General features: G+C 40.9%; 1 protein-coding gene across 3 annotated transcripts; it reads left to right on the top strand.

Annotated features, from left to right (window-relative positions):
• The first annotated feature begins 39 nt into the window (after positions 1-39).
• LOC134087979 (H-2 class II histocompatibility antigen, A-S beta chain-like) lies at positions 40-19,013 on the top strand. Of its 3 annotated transcripts, XM_062541857.1 has the most exons (5): positions 40-123; positions 4,945-5,226; positions 12,415-12,495; positions 16,543-16,827; positions 18,043-19,013. In XM_062541857.1, the coding sequence occupies exons 1-5, from the start codon at positions 63-65 to the stop codon at positions 18,165-18,167; spliced, it is 834 nt and encodes a 277-aa protein (XP_062397841.1). In that variant the 5' UTR covers positions 40-62; the 3' UTR covers positions 18,168-19,013. The 3 variants fall into 3 exon arrangements, with proteins under 3 accessions (XP_062397841.1, XP_062397842.1, XP_062397843.1); XM_062541858.1 differs by lacking the exon at positions 12,415-12,495; XM_062541859.1 differs by lacking the exons at positions 4,945-5,226; positions 12,415-12,495 and having other exon boundaries at positions 58-123.
• Positions 19,014-20,140: the final 1,127 nt, after the last annotated feature.

Raw genomic sequence — 20,140 nt, 5'->3', positions numbered from 1 at the left:
ATTTTCAGACTTACATACTACTTTCTTGTTGTAGCTTCCTCCTAAATGCAGACTGCATCAAAATGTCCACCCGACAGTATTTTGTCACTGGCGTCTTCTTTGCCGCTACTCTTCTGGGAGTGGGTAGGTTTAATACTGTTTACTTTCTGTGCACATTTATGTGGTACATGAGTATATGGGGTGTCAAACTAATGTTCACATCAGCATAATGGTTGCCCTCAAAGGGCCAGATGTAACTTTAAAGATTTGCACCAGCCACAACATTTTTAGCATCAGTATAAAACTAAAATCGAGAAGTTGAAAAGAGCAAAAGGTATAAGCATAACGTGTTAATTTCTTTTTAGATTCGAGTATATTCAACTTCTCTGTCATTGCACAAGTGATATACCTGTAACGAAATGCAGTTTTACATAGCCAGTGATGCAAACGAGTAGGCTAATGTCAAAAAGTGCATCCAAATGCGTCACTACACCGTTCCATACACTTAGAACGGTCGCGGTAGACTTTTTCTTTGAAGTTCCAAAGTTTAAAGGCGTTGTGTGGATTCTACGTTGTTTGTTTTAAACTGAAATGAAAATGCAAAGCAACAGGGCGATTACCACAAACTTCTAGCTTACCTCTGCTTGGCTGATCTAAATGCACCTCGACTCGGCCAGAAGATAGGCTTACTTTCGCTTTTGGCCAAACAATCACTTGCTCGAATCGTAAGGATAATACGCAAGATTTGGAGTTGGATTTTTTAGACATTAGGACTACACACGTATACATCCTTTTTAAATCACGTAAATTTGCAACTACCAATTTGAAATCATAGTAGCTTACACCGATTCCCCTCTCTCAGAAGTATACACACGCACTTCAAGCGTTTCACAGGGAGGCTAAACCGAGCGCGTAGCCGCTCCGTTGGCGACATGCAAAAATAGTTTACAGTTTTTGCCCGTTGCTTGAACACTATAGACCCATGCTTAGACTAAAGTAACACAACTTGAAGTTTTGTTGGCATATCTCAAACACATGTACCTATACAGTACGTTAAACAAAAGTGCTGCTTTGCACTCTAGTTGCAATTCTGCAACACTTACTCCTTTATGCAACACACTTGGTCCTGCATAGCCTACTACTCTCTATGTCATACATAAGACACTTCGTTCAAAAATGAAATCTCAGAGTACCATTTGTTAAACACATGTATCCAAAATACAAAACACATCGGGTAATTGCAACCACTCAAATACACACCTGAATGCACTTACTTACTTGCAAAACTGAACACTAATCAGCCATCTACAAAAAGCCCTCAGTTTAGCCATTTTAAATGGTGATGTGAATAGTATATTTCCCAGTGTTGTGTGATGTTTACTTGTGTAGCAAGGTGATACTTCGTACAGAGCAGGTGACCCAAATTAATGGATGAAAGGAGGCTGAATTACTCAATAAATTATTTCTTTATTTTTTCAAAAAGGCTCCAGGAGGGAGAGGAAAGGCAGGGCAGGGAATGACAAGGAGTTAGCTGTGACTGCCTCCGTAATACTATTCTAACACCTATTAGGTACATCGCCCCACTGAAAAAGCTACGGTTATGCTGCCACACCGATGTTGGACACACAGCAAACATTAGGAGTGCCTGTCAGTCACACAGACACACGTGAGACACACGTTCAAACCCACACTGGCCACTAAGTGCACACTAAGGTGGAGCTCTGTTATCTAGGGGTTAACGGGAGGAGCAAGTCACAGCCAAGGGACCGGAGAAATAAACAACACGACTACAAAAGAAAACTAAAGTTAAACCAGGGGAAGAGTTGAAATAAAGAGGGGAATGTAACTAGGCAGCCCTTGTCTCACGACAGGAGACGTGCTGAACGGGCTGCTTCAAGAACACTGGTCGAGTAGACCAGTGACGAGTGGGAGAGGGCAAACTAGTAAATTAATACATAAACCAAAATAAAACACAACAATGATGGCTGTAAACACAATTAGCTAACTAACTAATGACACAAAAATAAGTAGGGGAAAACAGTGGTCATGCTGCTGTGATGCCAGTCAGCTGCGATCTAATGGCAAACAAGACAAGATGTTAACAAATACTTAATCTTCAAAGACCACATACATTCAACAATTACACAATTACAAGTATAAGTACCTTCCAAACGCTCCATTCTCCCACAATGTGGCCTGCTCCCAGCGACCGGCAACTTACACTCTACCAGTCTCTTCCTATATAGTCCTATCCGGGAGTGCAGTGCTTATTAAGCCTCGTCAGGCCACAGGTGGCTACAATTAAGAGCCACCTTTCAGAGAGGCCTGCTACACTTGTGTGTAGAGTTTTGGCACAATGAGCGAAGTTTTGCTAAAGGCTGGCTTACATTGCACGATTTTGGTCTGTTTTAACAGTCGCCGACTACTTTTCCAAAATCGGGCGGAAATCTTGCCAGTTGTACTAGAATCTCGGCGCGCTCCCGTCATCTAAATCGTTTAGTGTAAGGTGCCAATCTTAGCGGTTTTAAGTCCGTCGGAGTCAGTCTTTTTCTAGTTTTGCCGTTACGACAATATCAAACATGTTTGATATTATCGTAAGTCTTTTCAGTCGTGGCTCATGCAAATAGTGACGTGAACATTAAAAACCAATAGTGACCTCGGTCGACGAACACGAAAACGGAAGGGGCAAAATAGGCTACAGCTGTAGCCTATGATTATTTGTTATTTCATTTCTTATAATTTATTAGTCGGCTATTCTACGTGACAGAACAACTCTATATCTGTTAGTGATGTCACACTATCAAACAATGCTGCAGAAACGCGAAAAAAATTACTTTGATATGAGTAGCCTATCATGTGAGTTCCTGTTGATGATGACGTATAGCCTAGTGCACGATGGAAATAATTTGAAGGAATCTAGCAGCAGTCTTGTAAATAGTGACCACAGTCTTTGCAAAATCCTAATCTGAGACTGGCCTGTGACTAGTCTGTGACTAAAAACTCAATGAATTGTCTTTAGATGTGAGAGGGTCTGAGACTAGTCTTTCAAAAATCTTTTCCAAATCTTTGCAAAGTCTGGCAATGTAAAGCCTACCTTACATTGCCAGACTTTGCAAAGATTTGGAAAAGATTTTTGAAAAACTACTGTCTCAGACCCTCTCACATCTAAAGACAATTCATTGAGGTTTTAGTCACAGTCTAGTCACAGGCCAGTCTCAGATTAGGATTTTGCAAAGACTGTGGGTCACTATTTACAAGACTGCTGCTAGATTCCTTCAAATTATTTCCATCGTGCAATAGGCTACACGTCATCATTCACAGGAAATCACATGATAGCCTACTCATATCAAAGTAATTTTTTCGCGTTTCTGCAGCATTGTTTGATGTGTGACATCACTAACAGATATAGAGCTGTTCTGTCACGTAGAACAACCGACTAATAAATTATAAGAAATGAAATAACAAATAATCATAAAGGCTACAGCTGTCGCCTATTTTGCCCCTTCCTGTTTCATGTTCGCGCAAGGTTACTATTGGTTTTTAATGTTCACGTCACTATTTGCATGAGCCACGACTGAAAAGACTTCCGATAATATCAAACATGTTTGATATTGTCGTAACGGCAAAACTAGAAAAAGACTGCCTCCGACGGACTTAAAACCGCTAAGATTGGCACCTTACACTAAACGATTTAGATGACGGGAGCGCGCTGCGATTTCAGTACAACTCCCAAGATTTCCGCCCGATTTTGGAAATTTAGTCGCCGACTGTTAAAACAGACCAAAATCGTGCAATGTAAGCCAGCCTTAAGGTAGGCTTAAATGTATTCAAGCAACGGGCAAAAACTGTAAGCTCTCGTGGGCCACAAACTGTATGAGACCTTTTTATCTAAAGCGGGCCACATTAAATGACGTGGCGGGCCACATTTGGGCCTTAAGTTTGACATCTGCTATAGTAGGTGAACGATTGCTCTGTTATAAGTTTGACACCTGTGAATGTGAAAATAGAACTAAGACAATTGCCAGAAAATAAGACGTTGCCATTGTAGAGTAGTGACATGTGGCTCGGTGCTGTTGGTGTAGTAAACACATGCAGGTTAGCTTACTTAAAGGAGAATTCCGGTGTGATATTGACTTAAAGTGTGTTGAAATATGATACCGAGTGTGAGCGATTGTCTCAGAGCTGATCTCGACCTGTCAGCTGTTCTCCGAAACCCGGCGGTAGCTCAGCAATTAGTAAACCAGGTTTTTAACGTTTGTGCCTCGGGCATCGAACTGCCGTGCAAATAAATCACTGTTTTACACCATTAATGAGGCTCAAAGTAGCTCCACACTTTATTGGTAGACTTCTGAGGGCCCTGACATTTAAAACAAGACATCGAGAACTTTGAAAAAGCACTGGTTGTTTACTTACATGACTGTTTATTCAGGCAGTCACTTTCGAAAGTTTACCGGTCGCAGCCATCTTGAATTTAGTCACGTGACTGATTCATGACTAGTGCACGCATAGACATAGCGATTACGTGAACCAGTCACGAATCAGTCACGTGACTAGATTCAAGATGGCTGCTACCGCTAAACTTTCGAAAGTGACTGCCTGAATAAACAGTCATGTAAGTAAACAACCAGTGCTTTTTCAAAGTTCTCGATGTCTCGTTTTAAATGTCAGGGCCCTCAGAAGTCTACCAATAAAGTGTGGAGCTACTTTGAGCCTCATTAATGGTGTAAAACAGTGATTTATTTGCACGGCAGTTCGATGCCCGAGGCACAAACGTTAAAAACCTGGTTTACTAATTGCTGAGCTACCGCCGGGTTTCGGAGAACAGCTGACAGGTCGAGATCAGCTCTGAGACAATCGCTCACACTCGGTATCATATTTCAACACACTTTAAGTCAATATCACACCGGAATTCTCCTTTAAAGAATGAGTAAACATATTAATGATGTTTTTTTTTTTTTTCGGCAGGTGCCTTTAATGGATATTACGAATATTACACTCACACATGCAATTTCAACCTAAAGAATTTGAGTGATGTCGAGTACATTTTTTCCAAATGGTTTAACAAGGCTCTTTACCTACGGTTTAATAGCACTGTGGGGTTGTTTGTGGGATACAATCCACATGGAATGTATATTGCAGATGTATTGAACGAAGATGAAGCGCAGCTGAAATATTGGCGGGGGGTGACGGACAGCTACTGCAAGCCCAATGATCAAATTGATTCTGATAACATACTGTCAAAGACAGGTGAGTGAAGGACGTTTAGGTATAGAATCACTCCACACACTGCACGAAGAGGGATTTTCATCAGTATGCAGCATTGTAGATTGCCGTGGAAGTTCAGGTTCACGGCTGGACACGGCAATTTCCAGGCAACACCAAATACTGCTGTTCCCCCATGACCTCCTCCTCCTAACTCTAGAGGCTTTATAAATGCAAATCAGGGTTGCAGGGGAAGTTTTACCCCAAGTGACATTTTTCAGTGTCAGTCATAGTTTGTGGTCAGTGTCATTCCCCATAACTGGTAGAAAACTGATTCACATGAAGAAGCCTAATCGCCAAAATTATAATTCTGAATCAGGCAGTGTATTTAATCAGCACAAAAATTTCACATCATTATTGTTTGTATTCCTTATTAAATCATTTGGAAAGGTGACATGACTAAAACAACAGTGATTTTTGTGTGTGAATAATAAATGTCACAGGTAGGGGGCACCTAGCCCCCTAGCTAAAAAGAGACCTCTGCCAGTGGGGAGAACGCTGTACTCTTCAATAATGCCAGGGGTCAAGTGGTAAAGTATAAAATGTCACTTTATTTAGTAAATGGCGAATAGGATATTTAAAAGTCCGCCACCTCGATGTCCAGTGCAGTGAGCAGTCCCACCAAACAAGGCCCAAGGTGGTTGGCAGGGGCTCCTCCAGTGGCGGTCCCTCCGGCTGGCAATGGTAGGCCCAGTCTCCCCACTCAGCAGCACCACAGACTGTGGCAGCTGTGCAGACAGTAATAAGACAGAGGCAAATTACCATGCGCGGCCACACCCTCTTTGTACAGCCAGGCCCAGGGAATAACAGGAAGCAAATAGTTCACCACACACAATAATACAAGACAGTCACTCTGTTTGAACACTCAGTGTTATAACAGGAGTTCAATTCACGTAAGGGCAACAGTCCGCCCAGTTGATCACTTAACACAGCACAGTAGCCTACTCTCACACACTGCACCTCACACCACTAGGCTTTTATGGCAACGGGCTAGGCTATATGAAAGAGGGGAGGCTGAGGGCACGTAGGTTAGGGTTGGGTATCGTTTGAATTTGAACGATTCCGATTCCGATTCCTTGTTTCGATTCCGGTTCCTAACGATTCTCGATTCCGATTCTTGTAAGAGGCAGGGTCAAAAAAGTTTGGATATTTTAAATGAGCTAGCTAACCAACGGTCTGATCTTCTCAATCAATTTTAATTCTATGAACTTTTTACTTTCTATGAACTTTACTATACATTTCTCACAGGGCTGTTTTCAACTACAATATAAATATCAAATCTATGAACTGTTGTCTTATTGCCTCAGCTCGGTTATGCAAACACCTTCTTCGTTGGTGTTTAGCGGCTTCTTCTTCCGGTTCGCGGACTGGGAATTGAAATTTAAACTTTTGAACGATTCCGGGAGAGGAAAGGTGGAGGATGGAAAGCTAGTCCCGGTCCCCATCGATTCTCGATTCTCGATACCCAACCCTAACGTAGGTCAGTCACAGTGTTACTGCCGCTGCAGAACGGCCATAGAGGGGATCGAAGGGGATGGAGTTAGCTGGTAGGCTACACAGAATGCAGCTACTGTAACTGGCTCAGCACTGGGGGTAAATAGTCCTCGCTGACGACACCCCCGGTGCCAGCACGTAAAATGTATAGAGCAGGGACCAAGAACAGTTCAATAAAACACAGGAGGCAGTATAGTCCAATGGCCGTGGACAACCAGCATCGCCGTTAGCAATGCAACGTTAATAGCAGTCTCTAGCGAGTAAACAGTCTTTAATATAGGCAGGAGGCGTCGCTGGGTCCAGCGTTACAGTTCAGGGGCGGCAGCATCCAACTCAATCAGAAGGCAATAGTAGCAGACTGTAGTCGAACAAACAGCTGGTAGGATAACGTTAATGCAGTTGGGGAAGTAGGCTCAGCTGTGGCCAGATTCACATCGCAGGAGCAGTCGTTGCATAGCAAAGGGTAGGCTACTTAGCTTAGCGAGGGGTGGACGATTCCACCCCTCTGGCATCCGACGGCGCTTTGTACGGAGGCAACCCGGCTTCAGGGCTAGGCTGGTGGCCAAAGGCGTCTCCCACCGGGATGCGATATTACGAATCCTACTATGGCCACGCCAAGTCCCGCCCTATGACGCGCTATGCCGCCCTCTGATTGGCACCCTAACCCTAACCCAAACCCTAACCCTAACCTTAAAGGGTCACTGCACCCTAAAATAGCCGCTCAAGGTGGATAAGGAAATGCTGTGGAGAGACCTGTTTAAATACCATAGGAAACTGAAACTTCTGGATCATTTTGATTTTGCAACAGACTTTAACCAGGAACCGTTTATAAAACCATCAACTTGGGAGCCTGAATGGGAATCAGTTTCTGAACCCATCAAAACACTCATCAGGAAAGATAGACACATACTGGAGAGAGCTTGCTTTCAAAGTGAGAGAGAGAAAAATATATCCACAGCAGAAAGAGAGGCATTAAAAGAGCTAACATCAAATCAGGATATTGTAATTAAACCCGCAGACAAGGGATCTAAGATAGTGATAATGGATAGAAGCCAATATCTGGTGGAAGCATACAGGCAATTACAGAATACACAACACTACTTACCTCTGACTGGTTCTCTACAGCTGGAATCCCAGAAGAGAATCCGAGAGATTTTGGATCGCCTGTATGCAGACAAGATGATCACAGCCAAACAGAAATATTTTCTGTATGGAGAGGACCCTCCACGCCCTAGGAAGTTCTATCTCCTACCAAAGATCCATAAGGATCCAGCGACGTGGACGGTACCTCACCAAGTTCCACCTGGCAGACCGATCATCTCCGATTGCGGCAGTGAATCCTATAGAATAGCAGATTTTATAGATCACTTTCTTAACCCCTTGTCACAGAAGCATGAGAGCTACGTTAAAGACACCTACGAGTTTATCTCAAAAATAAAAGAACTGGTTGTACAACCTGATGCCATGCTCTTCTCTGTGGATATTGATTCTCTGTATACAAACATCGAAACTCAGTTGGGTCTCAAGGCAGTTAAAGATGTCCTACAGAGGTTTCCTGACCACTCGAGACCAGATGAGGCCCTCCTTGAGCTGCTTGAACTCAGCCTGACGAAGAACGACTTTGAGTTTAACTCAAAGGTTTACCTCCAGGTACACGGTACGGCAATGGGTAAGAAGTTTGCTCCCGCCTACGCTAATATTTATATGGCGGACTGGGAGCGAACTGTCTTCCCCAAATGCAACAAATTACCATCCTTTTATATACGGTACCTGGATTATATTTTTGGCCTTTGGAGCCATACTGAGGGTGAGTTTTTGGAGTTCATTGAGGTGCTCAACCAGCATCACACCTCCATTACAGTGAAATACAACCTGCAACCGGAGAAAATAGAGTTCTTGGACACAGAGGTGTATTTTATTGCAAATGGGAATGGGGAGAAGACACTTGGAACCAGGGTCTACTGCAAGCCGACCGACACTCAGGCGTTGTTGCATAAATCCAGTTACCATCCACGCCATACCTTTAGGGGTATCGTCAAGTCCCAGTTGATTCGCTTCAACAGGATATGCACTGCGCCTGAGGACGTCGAGTCGGCGACCAAGACCCTGTTCCGAGCCCTCAAATTGAGGGGATACAGCAGAACCTTTCTTAGGGACATTAAAGTCGAGACCCAACGACTTTGTGGAAATGAGTTTAACCCTAAAAGAGAGAACGGCACAGTCAGAGAGAAAAATCTGGTCCCTTTTGTGTCAGTCTTCTCGCCCACTTCCCAGGCCCTGAACTCTAAGATTAAGACTCATTTTCATAGGTTGCAGGATTCTTGTGTTCCGCTACAAGATTTTAAAATCATTTCAGCCTTCCGGAGAAATAAAAATCTCAAAGATGTTTTAGTTAATGCTTCTTTGGGCAGAACATCTAAAACAGACAAGTACAGTCAACATTTTAAAACGGTTAAATTCATTTTGAATCGAGTTACTCACCTGGGTGCACCTGTCCCTGATGGTCTGGAGATGAGGACAGCAAATCTAGTTTATTGTATTGAATGTAAGACATGCAATAGGTTATATATTGGTCAAACCAAAAATAGCCTATTAGAAAGGCTAAAACAGCATATCTATTCAATTAACAATACTGTGAAAGCAACCCACCTCTATGAACATTTCAGACTGCATGGTAGTAACAATTTGTCTATCATGGGTCTTGAAGCAGGGTCGCATTGGTCTGAAGGCCAGAGACTAGCTAGGGAGAGACACTGGATTAAGAAATTGAACACAATTTATCCGAATGGTCTCAACCACAAGCTTTAGAAAAATAGAGAGAATTCATACAGGAATATACAGGTGGCCTGAATAGGTTTCTCCTGCAAGAGGGTTGCATATATGAAACATACAGGATTGCAGACGCAGGAGAGATCTAGGATGGTCACCTGTATAAAAGAGAGAAAAAAACATTTTAATATACATACAGGAGAACTATTTTTAAACCTTAGTTAAAAACATATACTTACCATATATTCGGTGTTACCAGCATCAGGGGATGTCTGAGGACTAACATTATACTGTGGTTCATCTAACCCTTATCCTAACCTTAACCCCAACCCCAAACTTTGGGTTACTAACATCTAACCCTAACCTTAACCCTTACCCTAACCTTAACCCACACCCATACCTTTCCCTAACCTTAACCCTTTCCCTAACCCATACCCATACCTTTCCCTAACCTTAACCCTTTCCCGGGGTTACTGAACCACGGTAGAAACTCAGATACTCACCTCCTTCTTTGCCTGAGATCCACCTGGAGATCTGCCTCTTCTGGCACCTGCAATAGGAGAGTGACAGAGTTATTCACATATTAGAGAGAATTAAACATACACTAACCTGACAAACTCGAGGTTGCTCTAAGGTTTGTGCGCCAGTGCATTCTGGCTACTTCTTAGTGGCTGGAGTTTTATTTCCCCTAACCTAACCTTAAAGGGTCACTGCACCCTAAAATAGGTTTTTTGAGCTGTTGATTGATTGAAAATACTCATAAGTGGTGAACTGTACTATTACCAGGGTTAATATTGACAAAAATCGTGTTTCTCGACAAAAGTAACATTTCGTCTGACTTTGCATTGGAGATATTGCTCTCTCGCGCATACTACCGTTTGAAAACATGCCATGGCATGTTGGTCCAAAATACTATTGGAATGCTGACGTTGTCCTGCACTTCTAGTCCGACACTACGTCACCGGGTCGTTACAAATTAGGACTGAAACGCCCCAACACCTGCTGCCCTGATTAGCCTACCTGTGATAAACCATGTCTGCAGCATTCATTCCCAGATTGACACGAAATCACCATGGTTGATTGGTTGCAGCAGTGCTGCACTCTCTCTCCAAATTTCTTCTTCTTCTTCTTCTTCTTCTGTTTAATGGCGGGTCATATTTCCTCAATATATACCGCCACCTACTGGACTACTACACAGGAGTGTGTAAAAGGACGTTTGGCAAGAGATACCTTAAATCATAAAATCATAAAAATAAAAAATAAAACATAACTAAATAAAATAAAAAAAAAAAAAAATAAAAATAAAAAAATAATTAAAAAAAAAAAAAAAAATATATATATAAATAAATAAACCCTATATTATTCTAATTAAACCAGTATCTTTAAGATACATAATAAAATATTTAATTCTTTGTCCCTGCATTCCTTGGTCCTGTAATATGTCATGAATGTTATTTCCTATATCCAAGTCTTTCCATATTTTCCTGAACTGTTCATATTTCATACAACTAAACAATACATGATTAACATCCTCCAAAACTTTACATTCAGAACATATACCATTACTTTTATTTATTAAGGATAATGTAGCATTAAGACCTGTGTGGCCCAACCTCAGTCTGGTGAAAACAACTTCTTCATGTCTATTTAGACCCAATGAGGTGATTCTTTTCCCTTCAACACAGTTCTGATTCCCATGGTAATGTCTGGCCTTACTCTCTGACTCCCATTCATCTTGCCATCTCAGCATGATTTCTGTGTTAAGTAAGGCTTTAGCATCTCCTTTACCCAATGGAATATGAATTCCAACCTGTTCTAATTCCAGAGCTTTTTTAGCTAATTTATCTGCAACTTCATTGCCATCAATTCCATAATGTCCTGGAATCCAACAGAATTGAACAGTTAATCCAAGATTAATAATATTTAAAAGAAGATGTTTCACCTCCAAAATCAAATCTTCACGAATAGTATGACCTGATATAAAACTTTGTAGAACAGCCATAGAGTCAGAACATATAACTGATCTAAGAGGTTTAACCTCTTCAACCCATCTGAGGGCAGTTATTACTGCAGTCATCTCTATTGAGTAAACTGATAAAAAGTCACTCACTCTATACCCATATTTTTTGTCAAATTCTGGAATATAAATACCAATACCAGATCTTCCTTTAGGATCTTTGGAACCATCTGTATATATTTTCAGGTATCCATAATATGTCCTATTTAAATAGCTTAAGCAGGCTTCAGAATAACTTTGTTTGGTGAGATGCTCACTTTTATCTGCTAATAACTCAATGTTTACCTCAGGAGCAGGGAGTAACCATGGAGGAACACTGCTTAGAGCTAATGCTGGGCCATACTTCAACTCTGTCAAACCATATTGATTTACTAGATTGTCTATATTCCAGCCAAAACCACTGGAGCATTTAGAATACTCCCAACAATCATTAAAAACTGACAGAGCTGGGTTGTTAAAACTTCCTTTTAACCTAACCCAATAAGTTAAGGACAACTTCTCATACCTTAAGCTAATAGGGGGTTCCTTTGATTCCACCAGTAAAGCACTTGTGGGAGTTGTTTTAAAAGCACCCAGAGCAATCCTCAAAGCCTTAAATTGCATACTTTCAATTTTCTTTATTGATGTTTTACATGCTGAACTGTAAATTATGCAACCATAGTCAATATTTGATCGAATCAATGCTTTATATATGTTAATGAGAGATTGCCTGTCTGCTCCCCATTTTTGCCCAGAGACCATTCTCATGAGATTAATGACCTTTTTACACTTAGTTTCTATGTACTGGATGTGATATTTCCATGTTAGTTTGGCATCCAACCATAATCCTAAGTACTTAAATGTTTCATTTCTTTCAAGCTGTTGATTGTACAATGTCATTTTATATGTTTCAGGAACTTTTTTCCTAGTGAAATATACAACCTTTGACTTTGAGACAGAAAATTTGAAACCCCAATCAACTCCCCACTCTTCAAGCAAGTGAATGTCCTTTTGTACTTTCTCATTAACATATGAAATGTTACGCCCTCTTCTCCAAATGACAGCATCATCTGCATATAATAGGCCTTCATAATTCTCTCCCATTTTTTCATATATATCATTAATCATTATGTTGAACAATATAGGGCTGATGACACTTCCCTGAGGAATTCCATTTTCAACAATAAACTCATCAGACACTGCATCACCCACTTTAACTCTGATAGAACGCTGAGATAGAAAGTCAAGTATATAATTATACATTTTTCCATTAATTCTCATTTTTTCTAATTTAATCAGCAGACCTTCTCTCCACATAGTATCATATGCTTTCTCAATATCCAGGAAGACTGTTACCATTACTTCTTTCATAATTAAAGATTTTTCAATTTCATTACTTACTTTAACCAAAGCATCAGTTGTTGATTTGCACCTCCTAAATCCAGTTTGATAGCCTTTAAGTGGATTTATGTATTCAAGGAAATAATTCAAACGCATTACTATAATTTTTTCCAATAATTTCCCAAGGTGTGAAGTGAGTGCAATAGGCCTATAGTTTCCTGGATCACTTGAGTCTTTACCTGGCTTAGAAAAAGGAAGGATTCTTGCCCATTTCCATATGCTTGGTAATTTACCTTCATTCCATACTTTATTAAACAGTATAAGGACTTTAGTTAATATATTATCAGGTAATTTTCTTAACATAGCATAACAGATATTGTCTGTCCCTGGAGCAGAATAAGCAGTATTACTCAATGCCCTCTTAAGTTCTGACATATTAATTTCAGCATCCATAATAGACATATCTGGCTCCTTTGCATTTAAAATATTTTTATTTGTTTCCATTACCTCTTTTTTCCTTCTCTTATATCGCTCCTCCAGATGACTACCCTTGTGTATGTCTGCAAAAGCTCTACCAAGCATATTGGCTTTATCAATATCTGAAATTGCTTGATTCCCATCTTTAATTAAAACAGGAATATGAGGAGGCTTAAATTTGCCTATCATTTTCTTAACCATCATCCATACTTTATTTAGAGTAGTTTCTTTCCCTATTGTTGTACAAAACTGTCTCCATGAATCTCTCTTAGCCTCCTTAATAACTTTCCTGGCTAACGCCTTTTTTCTTTGGTAATTACAAAGATTGTCCATTGTTAGATTTCTACGCAGGATCTTAAAACCTCTATTTCTTTCCTTTATAGCCTCAGAACATTTATCATTCCACCATGGAACATTGATTTGTTTCTTTTGATTCTGACTAATAGGAATGCTTTGGCTGGCTGCAATCAATATAAAAGAACTTACCTTGCTATTCATTTCATCAATTGTCTGATCATCATTTATTGATATATCATCATTCTCACAAATTTCTACAAATTTCTTCCAATCTGCTTTTTTAAAATTCCATCTATGGGGCACATTACTCTGTTCAATCTTGATTTCTATACCCACTTCACATATGATTGGGAAATGATCACTACCCATGCTTGTGCTTTGATCTATTACCCATTCACATCTACTTGCAATTGTTCTATCAACTAGAGTTAAATCTATACAAGAAGTTTCATTTTTATATACATTAATTCTAGTACCACATCCATTATTTAGACACACCAACATTCTATCATTCATCATTTCTTCCACTGCCTCTCCATTCAAATCAGTCAGTTTACTACCCCATAAACTATTGTGCGCATTGAAATCCCCACACCAGATCTCTCTATAGTTTCTTTTAACAACACCCTTCAATAATTCATTAGTTAATGCTTTACATGGATTGTAATAATTAATGATAGTAAAATTACCACTACCTTCATTACATATTTCAGTTACCACACATTCATAATCTTTGGTTTTAATGAATCTATATGGAATTCCCAATTTAATAAATGTCATACATCCTCCACCTCTACCCTTTTCTCTATCATATCTAATACCATTGTACCCTTTTAATATAAAGTCAAGGTGTGGTCTTAACCAGGTTTCTTGAATACATATTACATCAGGTTTTTCTTGCAGTTCATGAATGTATCTTTTAAATTCTTGACCATTTGCAATTAGACTTCTGGCATTCCATTGTAGAATGAGGAATACCATAATGATTTTAATTAGACTTTTGACCATCAGACTTACACTTCAATATCTCTTGAATTTCACTGGCTTGTGAACTAAATCCTAATAAGTCATTTGCAATATCTACAATTGCTTTGATCTTGTCACTTCCCTGAGGAAGTTCAGTTGCTTTAGTAATCACAGCATACATAAAGGCAAGGAAGTCATTTTTCTTAACCAACATTACTTCTTCTGACATTTTGCTTTTAAGATCACAGCATTCTGATGGATGAGAGTCAAGTCTATGTCTACTGATCTGTTGAGTAGGCCTACCCTCTTTAGGATAACTCTTGTAATTAGTTCTACTTATTGGATTGCTAGAAGCTTGTTCTGTCATAGAGGGGGGAACATTAAAGCTAGAACCTTTCTTCTCACATTCAACTTTCTTAGCAGCCTCTGCATATGACACTTTCTGAGTAATTTTGACTTTCTGGACTTCTCTTGCCTCCTTGTGTTTCTCACAACCTCCATAAGCAGCACTATGATTACCACCACAATTACAACATTTTATCACAGCATCTTGTTCACAATGACCATACTCGTGTTCTCCTCCACATTTCGCACATCTAAGTTTACCTCTACATTGACTGGCAGCATGGCCAAACCTTTGGCAATGAAAGCATCTTAATGGCGGTGGAATATATTCTCGTACTGAGTAAGACATGTATCCCATTTGAACCCTATTTGGCAGTTCTTTCTTGAAGCTTAACAAAATCGATAAGCTTTCTGTTTTATCTTTACCTTTTGTCAATCGTTTAGCTTCAACCAAATCATATTCCTTTAAACATTCCATGATCTCCTCCATTGAAACTGATGTTGGAATACCTGATATCACTCCTCTTACCTTGGATGCTGCACCTGGAATGTGTGCCGTTACCTTGAGTTTGTTAAGCGTAGTTTTGTTAAGAATGATACTTTGTTGTTCTTTTGAATTGGCAAAGATCAGGATCCTCCCGTTCCCCATAAACCGTGCATGATTTATTTTACCTATTTCCTTTTCTATTGCCTTTGTGATATGTATTGGATGAAGATCTGGTCCTCCCTTTTGATCAAACACCAAAATAACTTTCCACACATCATCCTGATTTCTCAAAACTCGGTTACCGTCAGTTTTACTCTTTTTTGCCAAAACGATTGATTCTATGGAATCCCCTTCACTCTCTGATCTTTGCCTTACATTCTGCCTGTTGCCAGCAACCTCATCCCAAAACATTTTGTCATCAATTATATTATCAAGACTTAGAGCTAAAAAAGTTCCACCAGATTTCTCAGCCATTGTCCAATTACATTCACTGCGAGTAATTTATTTACTTAAATCTCCGACGTTCAAACTTTCCGCGTCCCAAACTTTCGCGTCAAAACCTCTGTCCTTCCCTCTCCAAATTTCAGAACGTCTCGCCCATTTTCAAAGCCGTTTTCAGAAATGTGAAGTGGGTGGAGTTATGGGGTGAAGTGACTCTTTAACCCTATCCTAACCCAGCACAGCGTGAGTGTCATTGAGCTCAGCCAATCAGAGGGCGGCATAGTGCGTCATAGGGCGGGACTTGGCGTGGCCATAGTAGGATTCGTAAATTCGCCACGTCGGTCCGGCGACCTTGTTGCAAACACCCGCTGTCTGCCACGACTTTCCCCGAGCCACGCATAACCTCGACTTCAAGCGGCGGCCTAAAGACCACCAATCTACACCCTGTGTGCCAATCACCAGGCCCCAACTTCCCGCTGCACACCTGTGTGTAATGATTAAGCAATCCCATTAAGAAATCCCATTGTGAAGCTGCCATCTTGTTATGTTCCGTGTGCTATGGTTATGTTCCACCCTAAAACCCGTCCCTATGGGAGCCCTGTGTATTGTTTTAGTTCCCCCCTGTTTTCCTTGGTGTGAAAGCTACCCCGTGACATAATCATCTAAGTTGAATAACTCTGTTCTGCAGTTGAGCCAGAGGTGATACTAAGTATGCGCAGGCCTTCCAGCGGTGACCAGCCTGCCGTGTTGATCTGCAGCGCGTACAACTTCTTCCCGAAGATGATCAATGTCACATGGCACAGAGATGGCCAGGAGGTGACCGGTGGGGATGTGATCTCCAGTGAGGAGCGGGCGGACGGAGACTGGTACTACCAGATGCACTCCAACCTGCAGTTCACCCCCAAAGCTGGAGAGAAGATCTCCTGTGTGGTGGAGCACGCCAGCCTGAAGGGGCCCAAGGAGTTGGTCTGGGGTGAGAACTCTGGTTAACTACGTTACTTGTATTCTCTTGCTGTATGTGCTGTTGTTGGTTAAAGGTACAAACACACAAGATTGTCACATTAATATAACTATACGAGGCCAATTTGATGGTAAACAAACTTATAGGAATCGTTCACCTACCATAGCCATAGCTTAGAAGCTTTTCCAAAGTGCTGAAAGGCTCTTGGTACCAGGGTCTATGCTCAGACCCAAATGTTTGTATGATTATCTGAGGTAAAAAGTAACACTGGCGCGGCACAGCTGTGAGATTGCGACAAAATGGCTCAGCAGAAGAAAACCAGCTTCTTCTCATGGTCGGACGATGAAGTGGAATTTGTAATATGCATATGCCATTATAAAGCGCAATTTTATCATTTATAGCCCTATTTTTAGGACCACCTGTCTATGGATCAGGGACCCCCAGAAAGTCTCAGGTTTCAGCTGCCATTTTGTCTCTGCTCTTGCCACCCTGACCCTGCTGAGAGCTTAAGGCGGGGATCACACTAGCCAGCGGCAAGTGGCAGGTTTCCTATTGTTCTCTATGGTTCGGCAGCAGAAAGGTGACAACGCTGGCGTAACGCTAGCGTTGAGCAAACTGGGAGTTGAACTTGGCGCAACGCTCGGCTCATCACAATCAGTTTTTGAATGTTTAGGTATTTTGACCAATCAGATTCGTCTAAGAACATAGCAACAAAGATTGAATTTAGGAACGAGGATTTATTATTATGGTCTGAGCGCTGCTTTACGCTTGCTGCTGCCGCTTGGGCCTCTCTTGGACCACAAGAAAGTATCTGAACTCTGATTATATCAAAGAAGAAATTATATTTTATCTCAGCAGAATATAACTGCAGGCACAATTATTGTCCTGCAGAGGGCACTAAAGGCACACTAATAATACTTGACAGATTCTAGAGACACTTCAGTCAAACAATATGTAGAAATGCCTTTATCTAGGATAAAGAGAATGTCTAGGGGGATGAAATTATAGGTGTATGAATGCGTGTCGCTCATATGTAAGTGAGTAGAAGTGGTATGCAATGCGGTGTGTCCAAAATATGTCTGTGTACGGAGAGAGAGAGAGAGAGAGAGATGTACGGAATGGCGATGGTGATGGCTTATATGCCCACACCGATATCAGGTGAGGGCAATCCCCACTTATGTATGATTATCTGACCTTCTACCTCATGCATGACGTGATGTTTCCCAGACTCCCCCATGCCTGAGCTGGAGAGGAACAAGATTGCCATCGGGGCAGCTGGTCTGGTGCTGGGCCTCATCGTCACTGCTGCCGGCTTCATCTACTACAGGACCAAAGCCAGAGGTCTGCTATGAGCAACACCAGCAAAACATCCAGCACTCAGGACATACTGTATACGCTAACATGACACTCTATGACCTTAGACATTAATGGCATGCAGACAAGTTTGTATTGATTTAAATGGAGAAGCAGTGCTGGTGAACTGAACTACGTTATTGATTTAAAGTATTAAATCGCGGTCGCATCGAACCGGTCGACCTCGAAGGCCGTTATCCCTTAGCCTACTTATTACCTCCGCCAAAATGATCTTGTCCACATTAAATAAACTCCAAACAGATTCCATTAAAAAACAAAAATAATATATTTATTCATAGCTGTATATTATTGTCAAAGAAACAATCATCATATATGAACCTGTCAAAAATAATTTTGAACAATTGCATCCCTTAATACTCTTGGGCTTGAAAATGTGGGTCTCTCCTTCTCAGATTAAGAAGCATGGACAAGTATGTTGATTTGTGGCGTGCTCTTTATCCAAGCTTTTCAGTTTCCTTCGGATGCTCTTTGGTAGGCCTACAAGGTCAAAATCCAGAAGTCAAAAAAGAGAAAATGTTTTCTCAGACTGGTTTAAAACCAGTCCATAAAGGACATATTTAATTTAATAAAGACGTTTTAATGGAGTGCCTTAGTCCGAGAAAACATTTTCTCTTTTTTGACTTCTGAAGAATGGACATTATTTTGTTAACTATTGGAAATGTTTTATTTAAGATGTTTTCAGTATATTCGCAATGCATTTGTTAATGTACTGTATGGTTTTTTTTTTCTCTTTGTTGTGGCTCAGATGAGGGGTCATAAAATAAATTATAAATGGAGGTTCATGTTTATGTTTTGTATCAAAATAAACACTTAAAGTGACCCCATGTTGGCTCTTCTACCTGTTCTTTAGCTGGCAATCCGGATTTGGTAATCCTGAAAACTGTGTATCTGGATCAGGGTGATCCAATCCCATGTTGCTATGAAAAACTGAAAAGTAAGATTGATTACCTGATCTTGGATAGCAAAAGCGGGATTTCCAAATCTGGATAATTTTGATCCGGATTACATTACCTGTTTGGACTCTGGTTGTGTGTGTGTGTGTGTGTGTGTGTGTGTATGTGTGTGTTTGTCAATTTCAGGTCTGACCTTTGTCTCATTACAGTCTAGTGACTCTAGTCTATTTACAGTCTGCAGCATTTCCACTCCAACTCCAAGCACCAAACTGTCTCTGCATTCTGTATCAAGCCTTTTCCTTTAGAATAAAATCAGGGTGGTCTAATGTTTCTTGATCAAATCAAAGCCTTTACCTTTTCATGGTTGTTGTTTTTCTCGTGTTGTGTATGATCTGTTTGTTGTCTGGACGACTGCTTTGTTGTATATGACACCAGGATCAATATTATATTATCTTATTGTCATGCCCGGCTTTGCCGTGCTGTGGTGCGGCCCGCCCCTTTGTCTGTGTGTCTTATGGCTGCTGTCTGTCTGTCTGTCCCAGACCCACAGGTGGAGCTGTTACCTGGCCGTGCAGCTTGATTGATGGCCACCAGGCCTGTTAAAAGAGGCCTTCCTGTCTGCTTGCGCGTTCTCTCTCTGGTCCCGGCTGTCCGTCTGCGCGGCTGGCTAGCCTCGCTCAGCACATACACTTTTGATTATGCTACACTCCATTCTACTGATGAACACTACACATTTGGTTAACCATTACACTTACTGATTCACCTTTATTTATGTAATAAACATCTATTTGTTAAATATAGTGATCGGTGTGGTCTCCCTCCATGTCGTTACCGCTGTACGAGCCCAGTGGTCTTGACATATGGGGGTCTCGTCCGCTTTTGAATCCAAATGTTGGTAAGTAACGTAGGCTACTTTAATTCGCGGTGTCAGCGTGTGTAGTGCTACAGTACGTTACGAGCGTAGGCTTGCAGATTTATGAATGGGTGACGTAAATTTGGCCTACTATCAGTTCTTTGATTGGTTGGGAGAAGCACACTGATTTTTGTTTGTGTATCGT

Source organism: Sardina pilchardus, chromosome 7 (genome assembly GCF_963854185.1).
Source record: "Sardina pilchardus chromosome 7, fSarPil1.1, whole genome shotgun sequence".
Taxonomy (NCBI): Eukaryota; Metazoa; Chordata; class Actinopteri; order Clupeiformes; family Clupeidae; genus Sardina; species Sardina pilchardus.
This window is presented reverse-complemented; position numbering and strand designations above follow the sequence as displayed.

What these genes read in the sequence shown, in the direction of transcription:
- LOC134087979 (XM_062541857.1), top strand. Translation starts at nt 63, where the DNA reads ATGTCCACCCGACAGTATTTTGTCACTGGCGTCTTCTTTGCCGCTACT. An exon ending in TAACATACTGTCAAAGACAG is followed by an intron (nt 5,227 to 12,414) that starts GTGAGTGAAGGA and finishes TATATGTTTCAG; the next exon opens with GAACTTTTTTCCTAGTGAAA. An exon ending in GCCCAAGGAGTTGGTCTGGG is followed by an intron (nt 16,828 to 18,042) that starts GTGAGAACTCTG and finishes GATGTTTCCCAG; the next exon opens with ACTCCCCCATGCCTGAGCTG.